Raw genomic sequence first — 19,922 nt, 5'->3', positions numbered from 1 at the left:
TGAAGTTCTGCCGTGCGGCAAATCCAGTGGCTGTTTCTCTTGACAACTACGGAGCCGTGTGAAGGAGAGGTAGGGTGAGCCCAGAGCACGGCTTCTGGCAGCTCGCAGCCTCCCAGAAGTTATTTTTCCCTCTTCCAGCCCATCCCGCAGCCCTGTGTTAGCCCATGGCAAGGTGCCTCAGCTGCTGATGGCAAACCCACCATGCACAGCGTGGAACAGCAATGGCACCCAGCAGCTCCAACTGCCCAGCCGAGCCCAGCCCCAGTTCCCCATCCCTGTGCCGGGGATGTGGCCACCGGGATGGTGTTGGCCCAGGGGCATCACTGAAAGTCCTCAGCTGCCCCCGGGTGCTGGCACAGGGCAGGCATTTCCCCAGGCTCAGCAGCCCTGCCCGAGTCAGAATGCGACAGCTGGTCGCAGAAAACAAGAAAAGAAACAAGAACCACTGTTTTGGCAGTGGTTCTCCTCCCATCAGTCAGTGCACATCCAGGCAAGGTCCCCAAGGAATGGCTGTGACACAGCCAGCCTACAGAGTTGGCTACAGGGAGCAGACCCCCCCATTCCCTCCCGCAGGCTGTGCCAGGAGGCAGCAATCCCTGCACCGGGAGGAGGTGGCCCAGCTGGCCACCTCACCCATGAGATGTGGGCTGGCACCGCCATGCTGTGGGAGAGCGGGTGGGACACCATGGGACAGGAGGTCCCATGCAGACACCCTGCATGGCCTCTTCCCCACCACTCAAGAGGACAGCAAGCCCTCCTCGTTACCACCACCAGCTCACATGCCTGCTCTACCCGTTTCCGCACCAGTCAAAATCCCTTTTGAAAAGCCCCCTCTGAGCTGCCTGATTCTTGGGGCTACTAAAACTACAGTCAGACTGGCCAGCCTGACAGCAGCCCCTGTGCCAGGCAGGGAGGGGGTGCCCCTGCCTGCCCCCCCCCCCCCCCATACCCCAACTGGGACAGCTGCACCGAGCACAGTCATCGTGCCACCGGGCTTGGGACAGCACCCAACCACCCCTGCCGATGCTCAGCCAGGAGAGTTCCCAGCTCCCTTCCATACGACACGATGGAGCACGCAATGGGGCTCCAGCTTCTTCCTGCCAACATGCCATCGCCATGCCTGTCCCCCACAGTGACACGTCTGTGGGCACGGAGACAGCTGCGTGGCAGTCTCTGGTAAGCCACCATCACCACAAAGCCCAGTTCACACACCACCCGCACTACCTTTGAGCCCTATCGTCCCCCCCGAGAGCCAGACCCCAGCCCCAGCCTGCTTGTGACTCACCAGCCGAACGCGAGCAAACACCTCCAGCTTTCCCTGCCTTGTTTCATCATGATGAAGATGCTATTTTTAACTCAACCACACCAAGAGACACTCATTTATTTTAAACATTAAAGCACCTACGGGCTGTTTCTCCAGCCTAATCTAAAAGCTGCCATAAAAGGACAGAAAGCAATAGTCATTATCTGCCTTTCAGGAGCTTTACCTTTGGCAAGAAAGACCAGGGCTCTGAGCTTTGCTTGTTGAACACCCCTCGCCTTTTCCCAGTGACTGTGCAGCCCGCAGGTGAGGTCACCCACCCCAGAGAGGTTTCCACCCGTGGGGCTGCCTTTAAAGGTCAGTGGCACAAACTGCAGCTGAGGGGCTGCCCGACCTTCGAGAAGAACAGGGCCACAGGAGGTGACACAGCCAGAGCACAGACACCAGAGGGGAACATGCACCAGCAGCTTTCTGCAACCACTGATTTTGGAGGTAGAAAGGGTCTGGATGCAAGGGGTGGCTGGGCATTACCTGGAACAGTGGTATGGCCCAAGGACAGCTGTGCTTTGAGCTGATGGGATCTTCATCAGCAATTCCCACTTTAAATCTGAACAGGAGTTGGATGAGCTTGTGTGGGACCTGCCAGAGAGTGGAGCTGCTGAGAAGGCTGGTCCTGCTCCCAGTCCTACTGGTGGGGAGGCCAACAGCAGCACAGCAGCCGAGAGCCACCGTCTGGGAGGGTTTTATACATTCAATTAACCACCACAGCCAGGAGTAATGAAATCACTCTGAAGCAATTAAGCTGAAGGAATGTTTGGAGTCTAGGAGGGGGGAGGGCATTATTTAAAAAGCAACTGCACTAAAACTTCAGAAGGTGCCCACTACGCTTGTGACAACTCAGAGTTAAGACTTTGTTTTTCCTCAAACTACACATTAACATCCATAGTTTGGAACCACTGGAAGAAACTTCTGCCGTTATGTCAATGACTGATTTTTCACATTCATTTATAGTTTTGCGGACTTTCCTCAACAGTCACCGTATTCCCCTTTTTTCCTTTCCTAGGACACGCAGCTTCCCTGCCACCTTGGAGTGTGCTGCTGTGACCTCAGGCCCCTGAGTGACCCCCAGTTTTGGTGGAACACAGCTCACAGTGGGCCCCGGGGACATTTGGGTTGATGTGACATGGCTCCCGGCAAACTGAAAGCCAAGCAGAAGGGTGGAGCGTGTCCCTGGGGTCTCAGGGGAGCACAGTAGGCATCGGTCACCTTGTTTGAGGTGAAGCTGTTCTTGAAAAGCCAGTTCACAGAATCTGTGTTAATAGAAATTAAACTCAAAGGGCACATATTTTCCAAAGGTTTGTTTTTGTACACAATCTAACTGCTCCCACCCTTAGCTGAGCCCACTATCCAGAGAGCAGAGAGGGAAGCGGCAGAAGAACAATACTCATTTATGTAAAAGTCACGTTTTACTGGCCGTGATCACTGTGAAACGTGGCCCTAGAGGCTGCTCCTGGGGTCTGGAGGACACAGCCCCACCAGGGCCTGGAACACACAGGAAGGGACAGCCTTTGGGTGAAGCCACTTGATAAACTAAGAGAGAGACTCGAATCACACACGACCCATTCTGTCTGTCCTCTCACACGGCCAGCTGCAGGGTGCTGCATTGCTCCAGGGTCCAGCCCCTATATATTATTATAACTATGTATTGTTTATGTATAAATCAATGGAGCATACAGGTCTGCACTTGCCTCAGCATCTTCAACTTCAAGAGACTGATTGAACTTAGAATATTTGAAAATGAAGTCACCACTAGTAAAAGGCACAAGTGCTCTCACTCGGCCAGCACCAAGTAGGCATCACAGCGACCATAGCGCGCCTGCCCAGACACCAAAGCCAAACCAAGGCAGCCCTAGCTTCTTCCCTGCCCCAGGATGGGCTCTCACCAAGCAGCACCACAGCCCCCAACCACCCCCTTCCACCCAGACCAGAGCTGGGGGCCAGGCTGCAGCACCACCAAAGCTAAAGAAGTTCTCACAACCAGCAACCACCTCCCAAACCCTGCCCAACCACAGCAGCCCCCACAGATCTTACCTCAGGCTGGAGAGACAAAGCCACCATCCTCCTCACAGTCCCAAGTTCACCCACCAGCAGCCACCACAGGAGCTACCCTTGGGGGCGGCTCTTATCCTCAGGTAATTGGTGGCAGCTGATGGCACCATTCCCAGCTGAGGACACTGATTAAATTGGCACTAGGTGCTCTGTGCCCCAGAGGAGGGTCCAGCCTGGCAGGCAGGAGAATCTGGGTTATGGCAGCCCTGGAGAGGGACCCTGGACCTGCTGTTTGGCCTAGCCACAGTTAATTAAAATGATTGGGATTTTGCTAAGTGGCTGCGTTGCTGCTGCCTGGACTCCCCAGCAGCGGGAGTGTCTCTATGAATGTAGATTAAAGCATACTCAGTATTACATGCTCCCAATGTTACATATTCTCACATCAAACTAAGGATGAAGACACCAATCTGCAGTTTTCCTGGAGTAAAAAAGGACCTGGAGGATTTGCAGATTATTTTTTTTTCCTGTCTGCTTTAGGAGATTTCTGGACCACAGTATTTTTTAGCTGGCAGGGAACAAAGCAGCAGGCCAGGGGAGCTAGTAAGCAAAGCAGGGACCAATGCTGCATCGGTGGCTGGACGATGCCACGTTCCTGAGCCCATCACAGCCCGGACAGGGTCACATTCTTGGCTCCTGACCATCCCAGGGTGGCCATGCCCTGAGAGCCCCCAGGAGATGGCAGCATCCCTTCGTGTTGGTGTCCTCCGGTGGGAAAGCAGCCCTTGGCCACCCTTCTGAAGGCTCCTCTCCCGCAGGATGGCGATGGGCAGCAGGTACAGCTGGGGCTTGGCCGTGGTGGCCACTGTAACCCTAGCGCAGGGCTGTGTGGCAGAGCCTGTCCCACCGGCCACACCATCACTGCTTTACCCCAGCTGGAGGAAGGCTCGGCTGCTGGGCAAGGAGAGGTTTGCTTGCCCCGTGTCCTTGGCTGACGGGCCGTGCCTCTGCCATCGCTCACCCACAGCACCCATGCTGCCCACGCACTGCAGCCGTATCTCCATTCATCCCACAGCGTGGCCGCTGACACTCAACTGAACCAAGTCGAACGCCAGTTTTGCATCAGTGAATTTACTTTGAAAACGTACAATTTCTAGAACACGATGGCTAGTCAGCAGAGACACTGAGTGCTTGTGATCCCCTCGTGTGCCGGGGTTCCTGGGACGAGCTGCAGGGTGGGAAGGGGCTGAGCATCCATGCCCCAGGCTGGGCAGCGACCGACCCTCCTAGAGACCTGCACCCACGTTGGAAACTGTCCTCTCTCTTCACTGGCTGCCCTGATTTTTCTTTGTTAGCTTGCAGCATTTTGCAAATATTGCACATCTTTGGGTTGGGTGGGGGTTTTTTTTGCATAGCAGGAGTAGGGAGCGAAGGCAGGAGTGTCGCTTCCCGCGTGGCCTTTCAGTTATTAGTTGGCTCTTGTGCATAAACCCTGCCCTGCCCCAACCGCCTGGACCTGCAGGTATCACAGTGGGCAAAACCATCCTGGGGAGGATATAAGTGCACCCCAGGGGTATCGGTCTCTCTCCCATCACGGGAAAACTGCTAGGTAAAGTGGCTACATGGAAATGACCAAGGGACAAAAGCAAGTGCCACGACTGCCATGCTGTCGTGCGCTGATCCGAGCGGTGGAGCAGCAGCCAGTAGTGATGGGACACACGGGAAAGCAGGGGCAGGACCTTTCGCTGCTTCGCTGGGTGCCTCCACACTCAGCAGCCCCTTTCCCCACCACAGAGCTCGCACCAGCCCCAGTGCCACCTACACTGGAATTGGGCTGTAACACTGAGGCCAAAAACCTTGGTATTTTTAATGCCTGGGCTCAGTGGTACCAAGTTTGTAGCTGAAATGACCAGAGCATCCACCGTCTGCTCCCCCCAGAACACACCTGCCCCCCGTATTCCTGCAGACCTCTTTTGTGAAGCACTCTGGGTCCTCGAAGCGAGGCGGCTGCTGTATCTGTGCTAAGAAAAGGCAGCGATACATCCCGGTTCTGGGAGCGACTGCTAAAAATAGCATTATCTGTATCTGGAGAGCGGAGGGAGGAGGGAGAGCTGGGGCTGGCTTACAGGCAGGCAGAGCCCAGATAGCGATGGCACCGGGGGAGCGGCTGCTTCCCAGCACTCGATGCAGAAGGCAGTTCACTATTCCTATTTAGCACATCCACCATTTAATGCTGCAGCTCTGGTGATGGGTTGTGGCGTGGTTTTGTTCGTTAACCAGTGACAATGTAAAGCGCTCCCACGAGTAACTGGCCAGCTGGGTGCTGGAGGGCAGCACATCTCCCACCTCCGCTACTGACTCTTCTCATCACCTCGAACACATCTTTTAATTTTTTGGGGCATAACCAACCTCTCTCAGCACCCCGGCCGTGTTATTCACCCCGTGCCAAGAAAAACCAGCTCCACGCTGTGCCCAAGGCTGGGCCCACAAGTGGCTCGGTGCTGGGGGTTGGATGAGGAGCCCCCAAGCTCAGCCCCGGATGAGCTTTGCCACAGGGATGCTAGCGTGTCACTGGAGAGAGACATCTGCCAGCCTGCCCTGCGCTTGCCACAGGGTAATGTGGGGACTTTTCCATGGATGGCTTTGCATCGGGCCCTCTCACAGCTTCTTGGTCCTTTTCATCCCAGACTCTTCCCGTGGCTGAACTGACCACACTGATCTCCAAATGCCGACCACAAGCCCAAGGGATGCTGTTGCATTCCCTGCCTGGAAAGCGCAACCTGGGACTGCCATCACTCACACCGGGATTATTTTAACCCCAAATCCTTACTCTAAAGACAAGCTCCCATTTCAAACTATAGGATGGTGCTGGGTTTGCATTCAAACCAAGGGCTTGGGGTAACCTAGCCTGCGCAGAGAGTAGGCTCTTGAGAGGTATACGAAGATGCTTCATAATCCCAAGTGAGGTAGCTGAGTGGCATGGTCCTGCTCCCCGATGGGAGAGGACATGGTCAGTGAGGGCTGTAGGCGCTGGTGATGGAGGTAGGACGCCTCTCAGGACCTCCTGGCCCCCAGCCCTCCCTGCCAGGCACAGTTTCTTAAGACAACCAAGTTCCTAGTTGGTCATCAGAGCACCAGGATGGAAAAACAAAGGCCAAGGGCCCAGAGAGCAAGCTGCAGGAGAAACTGCACCCTGGACTTGCACCCTGGGCAGATTTCAGGCACTGGGGTCTTTTTTTTTTTAAGTGCAAAGACTAGGCTGAGAGTCACAAGAGTCAAACCAGAAGGGGAGGCAAGGTTGGTCTTAAATTTTCATGTCACTTCATCTACAGAGCATGCTGGGAACTCATCAGATACATAGGTGAGAGAAAAGTTGCGCTTGCGTTTGTCTTCCAGCGTGCTGGTAGGACACAGCCGGGCACAGCTGGGCTCAGAGAAGGTCTTTCATGATATCCGACGGCAGGGCATCCCCTGCCACATTCACAGCGCCTAGGCCTGACCTTTTCCGTGTGACAAGCACCATTACCTGCACTGTCCTCTTCAGCCCTGGCTGGCAAGCAGCTCCATCGGCCAGGATACCCAGGGGAGCGCACTGGGGTGAGCTGCTGGGTGCCTGGGGGAGTTTGTAGCACTTGGGGTACTTACTGAAACACTCAAAAGTGTCATTGCAGTTTCTGCAAGTCCCAGGGTGGTCACTGAAGCCTGGGGACGGGAAGGGCTGGAGCGTGGCACTCGGGCAGCCACAGCAGAGGAGGGTGCGGATGGCCTGGAGGAGCACCTTGTCTTTGGAGAAGAACTTCTGGAAGTTGGGCTTGAAGAGCAGGTAGACCAGGGGGTTGTAGAGTGTCGAGGACTTGGCGAAGACAGCCGACAGCACGAAGGCCAGTGCTGGCACCTGGCTGGCATCACCGAGGACTGCCCACAGGGCAACAATGGCGTAAGGGGTCCAGGCAGCCAGAAACCCCAGGCACACTGCAATGCTCAGCTGGAAGAGAAGGAGATGGAGAAGGTGGTGCTATGAGCCTCCTGCAGCACACTGGCTGCTGACTCCCCCCTAAACCCAGCCTGATGCTGACAACCACTGCCATGTGCAACAGGGCCCTGAAGAGTCAGTCACATCCCCAGGGAAAGGTGCTGGACCCATCGCACTGGAGCATCGGGCTGTCAGACATAAGGGCAGCAGCTCAGCACATCCCAGCGTGGGCGCATCAACCTGCACTCGCTCACAGTGACTCACACCCCGTCCCACCTGGGAAACTTGGGAATTGCCTCAGCCTGCCAAGGCAGATGGTTATGAAGCACCCAGCGACCCGGCTGGGACGAGTTCAGCATCAGCCTCCAACAGCCCAGATCCCTCTGGCAACCTGCGTGCCGGGGTGCAGACCAAGCGAGAGGCTCTGGAAATGGGCCATGCTCGGACCCCCCCACCTCTAAGCAGACACAAATGTTTCCTTTGAGGCCAGGCTTGCAAGCTGTTTTCTTCTGTGTTTGGTTTTTTTTCAAAGGATATCCACCTTTTTTTTTTTTTTTTTTTTGCCATATCCTTGGTAAATTATAGTATTAACTTGTAGTCTGGGGAACAATGACTCATGCAAGCTCTTTTTATGATCTTTTCCAATGTAATTTAAAATGAAAACTCCTCCACCTGATGGCTTTAAATGAGGAGAAATGTGTTATTACCCACACTGATACAAACACCTGGAGAATTCATCAGGAGCGGCAGATACCACCAGCTGGCAGAAGGGGTCCTGCCATGTTCCCCTGCCCATAGGGTGGTGGGCTGGGGCGGGGGGCACCCCAAGCCCTCCCCTACCTTCACGACCAGGCTGTGCACGCTGTGGGCTCTGCGCTGGGGGGACGTGTGCTGCCTGACGGCTCTCCGGGACACCCGCACCGTCCAGAGGATCAGTGAGTAGGAGACGAGGATGAGGAGGCAGGGGAGAAGGTAGCAGAAGATGAAGAGGGCGAGGATGTAGAGCGTGGCCTCCCTGCTCGAGGCTTTCCATGTGATACAGCAGGCTGTCCCGTAGGGCTCGGGGCCATAGCTGCCCCACTCGGCCAGGGGGGCTGTGGCAAACATCAAAGCATATACCCAGACACACAGCAGCAGCACTCCGGCGTGGCAGGGTGAGAACTTGTTGCCTGCGACAGAGGGACTGGGGTGAAGATGGATTCCCACGGGTGAGGGGGAGTGGAGAGAGCGGCTGTGACCCCGAGCTGCCCACACCTCCAGCACTGGGGACAAGACCAGCTGCCCTGGGACATGGCCGGGGCCATAAGGACAGGGCAGGAGCTGCAGTGCACAACATGGCAGTGCTGCAGCCATAGACCAGGCGGACTCATGTCAACACTCTCCCCAGGGCCTCAGGACATGTGGGCATCCTCCCTTCCCCTTGGGCAGGCGGCCAGAGCAAGAAACCATGAGAAAGGGAAGGGTTTGCCCCAACCCACACAGTGAGTGGCAGGATCAGTGCTGCAGCCTCTCTCAGCTACGGGAGGAATTGCTGGGAGGTTGTGTGGCTGCTGGTGTATGGGGGGGACACACTGCACCCACAGCCCCCCAGGCAGCCAGGAAGGAGGGAGGGAGGCTGCCTGAGCATAGGGCAGGGAGAGCTGGCTCCAGGACTGCTCAAAACCATCCCAGACACTGTCATTTGAAGGACCTTTTTCCTCTCTGGGAGACTGAAGCACCGGAGGAGGTGGATTTTTCCCTTTTTGTCCCATCCCCCATCCAATCTAAAACTCTCTGATCTTCTAAGAGCTCAGTATAAAGTGCTAAATCTTCAGCCATACATAGGAATAACATTTTGCTTTGAAACTAAGCAATTAAAAGCACATTGAGATTAGCCATTTCCTCACAGAAAACGGGCCGGAGCATCACAGGGAGATAAGCTCCACGTGCCAGGCTGCCAAACACCAGCTAATCTAGAGAGCAGAACCTGCACAGGGAGAAGCCACCAGTACCTGGGCTGCCTTTTAACAGCCAACTTTTATCTTTATCTTTCCTTCCACCCTCTCAGTGATCTCCTGAGGTGTTGTGCTGGCACATAACCAAGGTGACTCGGCTCCAGCATCGTCCTTGACGCGCTGTGAGCTGCTGGGGACAAAGCGCATTGGCAGCAGCCACAGGCTCGGGCAGACGGGCAGCAAGCCATGGGAGAGGAGGTGAGGATGCACTCTGGGGTGCTGGTCCACAAATCAAACTAATATCTTTGATTTCCCATTTTATTTCTATTTTTTGGTCTTTAATCCAAAATCTATTCTGAAGATATATGCTAGATGGGAGAATTAGCAGCTGAGCTGAGGAAATTAAGAAGCAACTCCAAATAGGAGGAGCTGTAGATGTGTAGAGGACATCCCTGGGTCCCCTCGCCTCCTCAGGTGCTCTCTGCACTGCATGCCCTCTACAAAGAGCTGGTGCCCAAGCTTAGACCTGCAAACATTCACATTAGGTCTGTGGAGGAAGTCCAGTTGAAAATAGGACTACGGAATTGAGCTATAACGCTGCAAACCCAGCCCTCCTCTATTAATTACTTCAGTGAATTAAATACATTTGGCCTATGGCTTTCCCACCAGGGACAAGGGAAAGCAGCTCTTCCTTTTACTGCCAGAACTTGGGGCTTCCCAGATGCAGAGTCTGCTCTAGTCTAAGCTCAAGCCTGTGTACAGACTTTCAAAACCCTGGAACCTGCTGTGATACAGCAGCTGGGACTTTTCTACAGAGCAGAGGGGGGACAACCCCCTTGACACTTTTCTGGATGATGCTCCGGAGCCCTAGAGTGAAGCAGGGGATGGCTGAGATGCATGCACAGGGCATGGGCAGAGGGGCACAGGCTGCTGGGGCTACAGAGCCTCACAATGGTGGAGGGAGGTGAATACACAAGGGATAAAAACCTTCAGAATGTGCTGCACCAGCTCATTGACTGGGAATAGGTTGCCCTGGGGCAAAGCTTTATCAGAAGAGGTGGATCAAGCCCATTAAAAAAAAAAAAAAAAAATTATGTGAACAGAGAGGGGTGTAAGTATAGATCAGATAACACTTCCCAGCACCTACCATATGCTGGGTAACAGACCTTCAGGCAGCAAACCGTGCTGAGCACCGTCAGGCTGGTGAGGCTGCACAGCCCGAACAAGACCCCGCAGAAGGCGTAGAGGGTGCAGACCGCCTGGTTGAACAGCCACCTGCAAGGGAAAGCCTGCGGGGAAACCCAGCCCTTCCCCTCCGCCTGGGGCGGCTGGCTGACAGCCCCTGCCACTCGGCTGGATGGGAGCTTTCTCTGTGGTCCCCGCTCTGCAGGAAGGCTGGGTGCTTCCCAGCCCTCTCCCCTTCCTGCAGTGTGGTTGGGCCTCAGCCACTGGTCCCACACCAGAAGCAAAGCCGACCATGTATGGTGTGGCTGCACAGATACCGGTGCCTGACTGCCCAACAAAGCATGGGCATGACTTTGCCCCTGATTTGTTCCCTGAGCATCCCAGTGACAGGCACAGATGGAGCCGTGGGTGCAGGAGCTACCCTGATCCACGCCAGAGCACACCACTGCAGTGCCCGTGCCATGTGGGTGCCAGCTCAGAAACCCACCACCAAACCCCTTGTACAGCAGGTCTATGTGGTAAACCAGAGGGATGGGGAACAGCAAAGCAACGTGCAGTGGGATGGATGCCTGGGAAGTTACACAGTGCCCCAATGCCACCAGACTGACTCTTTGGGTCCCCGTGGACCCCTGTCAGGGATCTTCCCATTTCAAGACAAGGTTTGCAAACTGCACCGGGGGCCATTGGCCAGTGCAGAGCCACTTCCACAAGGTACCTGTGTGCAAAGAAGGAGGAGGTTGCCAAGGGAAAGAGCGTCACTGTCATGCTCAGGTCACTGACGGCCAGGTTGACGATGAAGAACTCAGCAGGCTTCAGCATGGACCTCTTCTGATACGCCACCAGTAGGAGTAGCGAGTTCCCAGAGAGGGACACGATGCCTGCGGAGAAGGCAGAGAAACAGTGCTGTCTGTAACAGCTGGGAAAAGAGCCAGGATCATCTTGAGATGTTTGGAAGCAAACACCGGAGATGCCTACAGAGGGTGGAAAGGGCTCCAGGCTTTCCTCTCCAGTGTGGGCTGAGCAGGGGAGCCCACAGGACCTGCAGAGCTCTGTGAGCACATCTGGAGCTGCTTTACATTGAATCTGATCCCTTCCGGAGATCCTACAGAGGCGTTTGGTAGGAGGGCAGTGATGGGATGAGACTGCAATGAACTCCGGGTGCAGGATCTGGCCAGACTCACTTCTTCCAGCTGGAAGGAGCAAGGGGGGCACTTCCTTCCAGCCAGATAAATAACGGGAGCTTTGTGCGATTGCTCTTCTGATGTCAGGCCAAGGAGCTGGGCCCCTTCGCCTTTTTAATTTCTTTCTGGCAATGTTACTCCTGTGAGTCTGGGTTGTCCAATATCACAGTAACAAAATAAACAAGAAGAAAGGCATTATGAAGATCAAGGAAAATCCAGACTAAACAAAAGAAGGCTCTTTGTTTGCTATTAGTGTATTTAAAACAACAGTGGTGATTAAAATTTTATAACAAGGGCTTTCTCTCTTTTTTTTTTTAAATTATATAATTGTGCTTTCATTGGAAAGAGGTTTCAGTGTCCTCAGAAGGGGAATCTTTGCTGCTCTTGGAGCAGATTGGGTAGCATGAGGGTTCCTCCCTAATGGATTAGGCTGTAAATTAAATATCATGGTAAGAACCAGCTTCCAAAGCTGCTGAATGGCCAACACCGAAGTTCCTCTCAGGAACAGGATTCCCACGCAAGACCTGGCCAAATCCAGGGCTTTGGAGTTGCTGGAGGGCAGAGTACTGAGATGTTTGTCTTTGTTCCCAGCCTCACGAGGCGTTTTTCCCACACAGCTAGTCTCACATCTGTACTAAGTACATTTGATTAGCTTTACTAACTCCTAGGAGCTGTAGGTGCCTATAGGACTGCTGGCAGTCCCAGTGGCACAAGGATCCCTTGGGTCCTCCACCATCCCAGGCATAAGAAACCTTCTAGCATTTGGGAGACAACTTGCTCAGGGCTCAGAAAACTGGAAGGATTTTGTCTGCCCATCAGTCAGTTCTGGCCCACACCAACCAGGGCTAGGCCACCTCAGAGCACGTTCCAGCCCCTCAGTTTTGCCCGCTGGCTTTCTGGTGCCACTAACTGCAAACCACAGGACATTCACCAGCATCTTCTGCCGAAAGCAAGGGCCAGCTGGAGGTCCAAACCACCTTCAATAGTCATGAAGCTGGCAATGCTAACAGAGTCCTTATCACATCAGGTGGCTGCAGTAGGAGTTACCGCACATTCCTGAGAGATTGTTCTTCAGCTTCCAAATATTTAAAAACATAAGTGGTACTTGCAGTTCCCCTGAGAGGGGAATGCAGTCACCAGGCTTTGGCCCGGTCATCCTTTCGAGTAACATGGGGAGGGCTAATGTGGCAAGGACCAGTTTGATATTCTGCCAACAACTGAACACTTCTGGAAGCATCAGTGACTGCAAAAGGCCTGAATGTCTCTGGGAGGCAGGCACCTGGGCTGCCCACAACAGGGGGAGAGGTATAACAGGCTGTCTTTCCTTACCAAAGACTAAATAGAGCGTGCCAAAAATCAAGTCTTCTCTCTCCGATAAGGTGGAGATGAACACTGAGGCATTGGACACATTCCCCATCTGCAAAGCAAGATACAAATACAAGTGAGAGTGAATTTTGGCTAATCAAGGAGTGCTCAGCTTCCTCATTTCCCGGGGAGGACAGTTCAGCAACACTCTCCTGGCACTGTGTGGCAACACATGCTCTGGGCAATCCTGCTTCGGCAGGGGAGTTGGACTAGATGATCTTTATGGTCCCTTCCAACTCTAAAAATTCAGTGAAATTCAGTGAAACCAAGCCAGCAGCGTGCAGCCCCCGGCCCCACCACTGCAGGAGGTGGCTTCATTAACACTGTGTGCAGCACTGACCCGACCCGCTGGGCAGGGGGCCCATAATAGGATCAGGCTGGTAATCTCTCTTGATTGCCATTTCTTCAATCACAGATTTTGCTGATTAGCATTAGCCTTTGGATCTAAATTTTCTTTGCTGGTCTGGGCCACGTGCTGACTGCAGCAGGCGCTGTGCATTTGGACACGGGGACCAGCTGCTCGGAGCTGGAGGCTTCGTGTTCTGCGAAGTTCCACACCTCCTCCCGGCTTGCCCCATCCTTCACATGCCTCTGCCTGTCCCCGTGTCCACATCAGCAGAGAGACTTGGCCCAAGCTCTCTTTGTGATGCAGCCAAGACCTGTTCAGGTGCCATCCTGGCGGCATATTAATTGTCTCTGCTGTGAGATGTGTGCTATGTGTGCTGAGAAGCACCCAGGCAGACAAGGGGACTCACAACAAGCTGTTCATCAAACCCCAGCCCAGGAGACCCCACAGCTGGGGACAGAAAGGAACTGTCACCCCAATCCTCTGCTCCTGGCTGGGACCTTACTTCTCCAGCTGTAACTGAATCTGATCCATGCTGCCAGCAGTGCAGGCGGTGGAGAACATCAGGGTGAACACATGTATTAACAACAAAAAGAAATAGTAGTAAAAAGTCATTCCCTTTCTCAGGGTGTCTGACTCAATCATTGAGTTTTATCGACCTAATTAGTTTCCCTGTTATTTCGTGCAGCTGAGCCAAAGGTTCCCAAGTGCTCTGGAAGTTAATAGGGGGTAGTAGAGCAGAACAGCAGACGTGTTTCAGTATATTCACTCACTGATAACAAATAAATGGAAAAATATTTTGTTCAGGTGAAGGAAAAAAAAAAAGAGAGGGGTAAGATAAAATAATGGTTTAATTATATGTTTCAATAGCTGTTAGCTTGCTTGCTGGGACGTTTAACGTATGCAGTATTCCTGCCTCCTTTCCCGAGGTCCCTACCAGCACGCTGCGGGAGAACTGAAACCAGTGCCCTGCTGGGGAGCAAGGGCTGGGAAAGGGAAGGCAGCTAGGGCCAGCCATGGCACCAGTTAACCCTGACAAGTGGTGACAGGTCCCTTGATTCCTGCACCACAGCCCAGTCTTCACGGGGCCCTGCTGTGAGCTGGAACAGGGAACGGATTTGGCCTTATGGGGAGGAGGTGAATAACAATCATATCCCCAGCAGAGATCCCTGCCCCAGCTCCAGCTGCCCTGCGGCGGGTGGGAGCTATCGCACAGGTCCAGAGCTATGGGAGACGGAGCCCTTCTCTCCATGAGATTTGCTGACGTGGGCTTCACAAGCAGAGCAACTGCCCTTGTTATCTGTGCCCAGGTGAAAGTGCCTGCCTCACATCCAAGGCTGCATTTAGACAGATGGAGCTAATTACTTGAAGTACGAGTAAATTAGCTTCGAGCGTGAATGCATTTTAAGACACTAATTGGTGTTAAACTGCCAAGAGATCCTGCCAATAGTTCTCCATCCTCTGTGTTACTGGCCCACACAGCACTCCAAGCACTTTCACACCCAGAATTCAAGCCGAATCTCTCCCTTTATTGACTGTCCAGTGGAGACTTATGTTCTCCCTTGAGATTTTCACTGACAATCCCAACTTGTTGGACAAAAGTACTGGAAATCCCTAGTAGGAAAAAGGGAAACATTTCCCAACCTTTCTTCACCTGCTCTGTGCAAATCTTGGCCCGAGCCTCAAATCCTCACCATACTACTCAGTGACTCATAAAGAACAGCAAAAGAAATGGGGCTTGTGTTCAGGTGTGGCTTAAAACCTTGTGAGTCATTTTATCTTAAGAAAAAGCAGGAATGGAAAATCTGGGCTGTAGTGGAAAACTAAAGTTTGCCAGCTGCAAGACAGAGAACTAGGGGATCTGAAGCTTTGACTGAAGGGAGCAGGAGGTGCTGACAGGATGCTGCAGAAAAGTTATCAGATGAGATTTCTCCATCACAAGGAAGCAGAAAAGGTTGGAGCCCAACTTGTCCCTTTTTCAACCCACCCTGTAAAAGGGTTGTGAGAAAATGGGCTTTCCTCCTCGCCAGCACGTGCAAGAGCAGACAGGGCAGGGCGAGAACATCACTCTGATGCATATTCATAATTGTCAGGGTGAAAAAGCTGCCTCAGAGTACTTAATTTCATAGCTAAAGAAAATCCAATCTCAATGTGCTTTCTATGATGAATGTCCTTAGGAGCCCACCTCTCCTTTCCTTGTGTGCCAAAGCATTTTAATTGATGCTAAGGTTAAATTTATTAGAAAACCACCAAGTTATTAGGCCCACAGTATGACACTGTGGGTGTGGAAAAGGAAGGCGGGGGGAGGTTTTGCTACATATTCATCAGCTTCTAAGTTTCCCTTCAGAATTTCTTGAGAAAGTGACTCTTTCTTTCCCCTTAACCACAAACAGATCAAAAATGGCAGTGCTCCCCAAGGCACATTTTGGATGCAAGCATTAAGCTATGAGCTTTTGGGATAAATGCATACGCCATCAAGCTAGCTCTGTCTGGGGCACACCACTTGTCCACACAAGTACCTTCAGTGTTGCCTGTTTTTCTGACCATCCCTCCACACATCAGGCCGCAAGGAAAGGAGCTGCAGTTTCTGGTGATGAGAACCCTGCAACTGTGCAAGCTGGGTGAGACCCAGCCAAGGGGTGAGAGTGCTGGAGTGATGTCCCAGGCTGCAGAGTGGCACCCAGGAATGGGACTGGGAATCACTCACCCTGAGAGCAAAGCTGGTGCAGGGAAGAGTGAATCCAGCAGGAGAGGAGGATGTCAAGGTGCTGGAGACTGGCAGCCCCCCTTGTACTACAGGTGAGCAGGAGGACACAGCGCTGCTGGGGAAAGGGTGCTGCTGGGTTCATCTCCTCCACAGGGCACACTGGAGGCTAAATGTTTCACAGCACAGTGAAAATAATCTCTCTTACTCTCCTGTGCTCTCTGAAGGGTAAAGAGTGTCCATGGTACAAGAACAGGTGATTTATACCTCCCTGTATCAGACTCTGGCCATGAGAATGACGTCCTTCGTTAACCTAATTGGAAACAACCTTTATTTAGGGCTGAGCAAATCATTCCTGAAATTCGCATAATGCATAGTTCTCCCCTAGGCCATATTTCATTCTTCCTCAAGAGCCCTTGGAAGCAGAGACGCTGAACACAGCACACACACACCTCACCTGTCTGAGATGCTTCACCAAAGCATATGTGTATTAGGAACATGGAGCCTGGGAAGAAGGAGGGACTGTGGTCACACAGCTGCACTGGTGATGAGACAGGGCAAGGCCCAGCATAAACAGTCTGGAAGGAATTGTTCCTGCTCCTCAGCGTGCATGCACACACGCAGCAAAGGAAGGAGAGAACTGGCAAAGCTTGCAGGACTTTATTTCCTTCACATCCCTGGCAGGTCTCCATCCTGCAATACATCAGGGGACCTACAAGCGTCCTGTGAGATCAAGCTGGCAAAAGTAACGATAATCCAGGGGAGAGAAACTTCTATTTCTGACATATTACTGGGGATAGGCCTTATTTTTATGGTCGTGCTTGAGCTGTTTGTAAAGCACACATCTCTCATTGTAATACAGAAAATGATAAAAATGCATCTCTTGCACTGATAGATATGCTGATGTCATTGACACATGGACAATAAATCAGTTTTATAGAAATATGGAGAGCTACCATTTTTGTGTCTGAAAGTAAATCATAAACTGGATCTGTAAACTTACTGTAGCTACGTGCAGAGCACAGGCAAGTGAGGCTAGGATCAGTACGAGAACTATTGCAAAAATCTCAGACTTTCCCCTGCTGCTTTCACTGGGGGCTTGTAAAGCCTTTCCCTCCCAGCTGAATTAGAAGGGGGTGCACTTGTCTGAGTTCCTCTCTGAGGGGGATGCTGGGACCTCTTCACACCTGGCCGCAGGAGGTCTTTACCCTTGTGGAAACAAGACAGTGAGTAATCTGTTTCCCTGCCAATTCACAAACCTGTTCTGGTTCTGCTTGTCTGCTGGAAACCTGCCCAAAGCCTCCCTCTCTCTGAGCTGCTCCCTCAGGTGAGCGTGTGACAAGGGGGAAGCTTGCACAAGCCTCCCCCTCTGCTGTCATGTTTAGTGGAGGGTCACAAACTGCAGAAGCATCAGTGCAGGTACTAAACACATCCACACTCATTTCTGACAGAAACAGCTGCTGGAGTTTTCTTCCAACTCAAAAACATTTCAAAAACATGACTATGCTCAATCAAGACTAAATCTGTAACTCCTCTGGGAGGGACTTCAGACGAGAATGTCTCATTGGGGCTACCCAGCCACCACAACGCAGCCCCTTAAAATCAAACTGCTTGGCCACGTAGTCTTTGGGCACACAAAGCTGCTGCTGAATTTGATTTAAGCTCCGTTGCTCAGGCTCTGTTCTGAGAAGAGACAGACTGTGAAAGCTCCTTTCCCCTCAATTTAATCAGACATCAAAATGAGATGAAGTTTTCCAAGCAGCTGCTGCCACAGGTACATTACCAGGAAACCCTCATATTCTGCATCCCAGACCCTATCCTTGTGTTTGCGGGAAGAATCAAACCTAAACCTAGATCCCGTGTCCATATCTGGCACCCAGGAGGACACTGGCATGGCTGGACTGGCCTGATCCCATGCACTGTCTACCTGAAAAAACACACATTTTATTTTGTGTGATTGTAGGTTTTGCCCTTTTCTTCTCCAGACTTGGCTTTTCTTCAGCCAATGTGCCACAAAGCCAGAGCCTTTCCTGGAGAGGAGAAGGAAACCTGATGAACCTGGAAACTCAGCTGACCTCCAGTCTCTTTCAATAGTAAATAGCAAGAATCGATTTCTGCAATTCCTAGCCCAGGGGAAGATTAGACACTGCTGCCTGCCTAGCAAATAAAGCAAACCTTAAAAAGTCATAGGAGAGCGAAAGAGCACAGCTGAGTGACTGCTCAGTATCTGAAGGACAGATTGCAGCGTAAGGAAAGGCAGCCCCCAGTCCCCTACCCGAAAACACTTTGTAGGTTACAGAGTCTTCCTCTGTCAGGGCTGCCCATCCCCATCAGCTACAGACAAAACAAGTCAGCTTTCTGCCTCCCCCCGTTAGCCACCCCAGACTCTCGCAAGCCCCTTTGAGAGGGGGTGAAACTCCATGCACACACACCCCCTAAAGCTCTCAGTGAGTCGTGTCCCTCACACACTCACACCAGTGCCCAAGGCTTCCCAGGTGGGGAGCAGAGGTCGCACCCAGGGCTGGCACTGCTGGTCCCCATGCCCACCCCGGGACACGCACTGCCCCGCTGCTCCATCACCCCCCCAGGGGAGCATGGGGGGCTCTCTCAGCCCCGGGGACACAGCTCGGGTCCCTGCCCTCCCGCACCTGGGGACACCCACGGGGACCGCGTCCTCCCCACACCCAGGGCCAGGGATGCTCGGGGGCACCGTGTCCCTTCCAGGGATGCCGGGGCACCGCCTCCCCCGCGGCCGGGCCCCCCCCCCTTACCTTTCCCGGACGAGCCCGCCGTGCTGCCCGCTCCGCTCTCCACCGCCAGAAACTTGCCGGGGCTCCCGCGGCAGCTCCGCGGGGCGGCGGCGGCGGGAGGGGAGGGGGGGGGCGCAAGTTCCGCGCCCGCGGGGGCGCGGCGGGAACCACCGCCGCTCAGCACGGGCGGCCGCGGACAGCTCCGCTCCCGCCGCGCCCGCACCGGGCTCTGCCCTGCCCACCCCTGCCCGGTGCGGGCTCCGTTTGCCCCTTACCGGGCTCTGACTTGCCCTGCCCTGCCCGGTGCGGGCTCCGTTTGCCCCTTACCGGGCTCTGACTTGCCCACCCCTGCCCGGTGCGGGCTCCGTTTGCCCCTTACCGGGCTCTGCCGTGCACTGCCCGGTGCGGGCTTTGTTTGCCCCTTACCGGGCTCTGCCGTGCACTGCCCTGCCCGCGGCGGTGGGCACAGCCGAGGGACACTGCCCCCACAGCCGGGACAGCTCTTGTGCGGCCAGGGCTGGCACGGCCAGCTCGGCCCGGCACCTGCCTTCCCCAGCACCCTGCTCCCCAGCAGGCACTCAGCCCCACCACCCTCCCGCCCAGCCGCACACCCCCAGTAACATCCCCGCTATTTTCATAGCAAGAGAAACTGAGGCACGGAGAGTGTAGTTTAAAGCAGCACCCCATGGCCTCAGCATCCCCAGGCCCCTTGGCCACCTCCTCTCAACCCCCCTCAAGGGAAGCAGGCTGGTAATTCACTCACCTCTCCCTGAAGATGTGGCTGGCCACCCGGCATGACCCCATGCTGTGCTGCGAGGTGCTCTAAGGACATGCTCAGAGTGACAGAGGAGACGAGGAGGTGGGGATCGATGTGCTGAGCCTGTTGCCAATTGGAGCTGGGTTTTGGTTTCCACCCAAATCATTTGACCTGTCTCTGCTTGGCAAAACACAAGTCACAACCATCACTTAACCATGCGCTTTGTTAATTCTCTCAACACCAAGAGCTTTCCTTGGTTGCCAGTTAGAAATGGGAACAACATCAAAAATCCTAGTGCTCATTTTTAGCACTCCAAATATTGTCAGGACTGCTGGTCAGCTTGGATTCAGGGGCTTAGATTTACTTTAGAAAGGAACCTCGAAGCTGGAGAAATGGACAGCAATAGCACAGCAATAGCCT

At 53.6% G+C, this 19,922-nt stretch overlaps 1 protein-coding gene across 1 annotated transcript; it reads right to left on the bottom strand.

The window, feature by feature from the left end:
- Positions 1-6,737: 6,737 nt before the first annotated feature.
- On the bottom strand, positions 6,738-19,577 carry LOC141471184 (opsin-5-like). The gene is made up of 6 exons (XM_074157604.1): positions 19,509-19,577; positions 12,910-12,997; positions 11,115-11,277; positions 10,362-10,489; positions 8,121-8,449; positions 6,738-7,292 (listed from the first exon to the last, which is right to left on the bottom strand). Exons 1-6 carry the CDS (start codon positions 19,575-19,577, stop codon positions 6,738-6,740), a joined length of 1,332 nt encoding a protein of 443 aa, XP_074013705.1.
- Positions 19,578-19,922: the final 345 nt, after the last annotated feature.

Source organism: Numenius arquata, chromosome 12 (assembly GCF_964106895.1).
Source record: "Numenius arquata chromosome 12, bNumArq3.hap1.1, whole genome shotgun sequence".
NCBI classification, from domain to species: domain Eukaryota; kingdom Metazoa; phylum Chordata; class Aves; order Charadriiformes; family Scolopacidae; genus Numenius; species Numenius arquata.
Note: the sequence above shows the minus strand (reverse complement) of the source record. Positions and strands in the feature narration are given on the sequence as shown.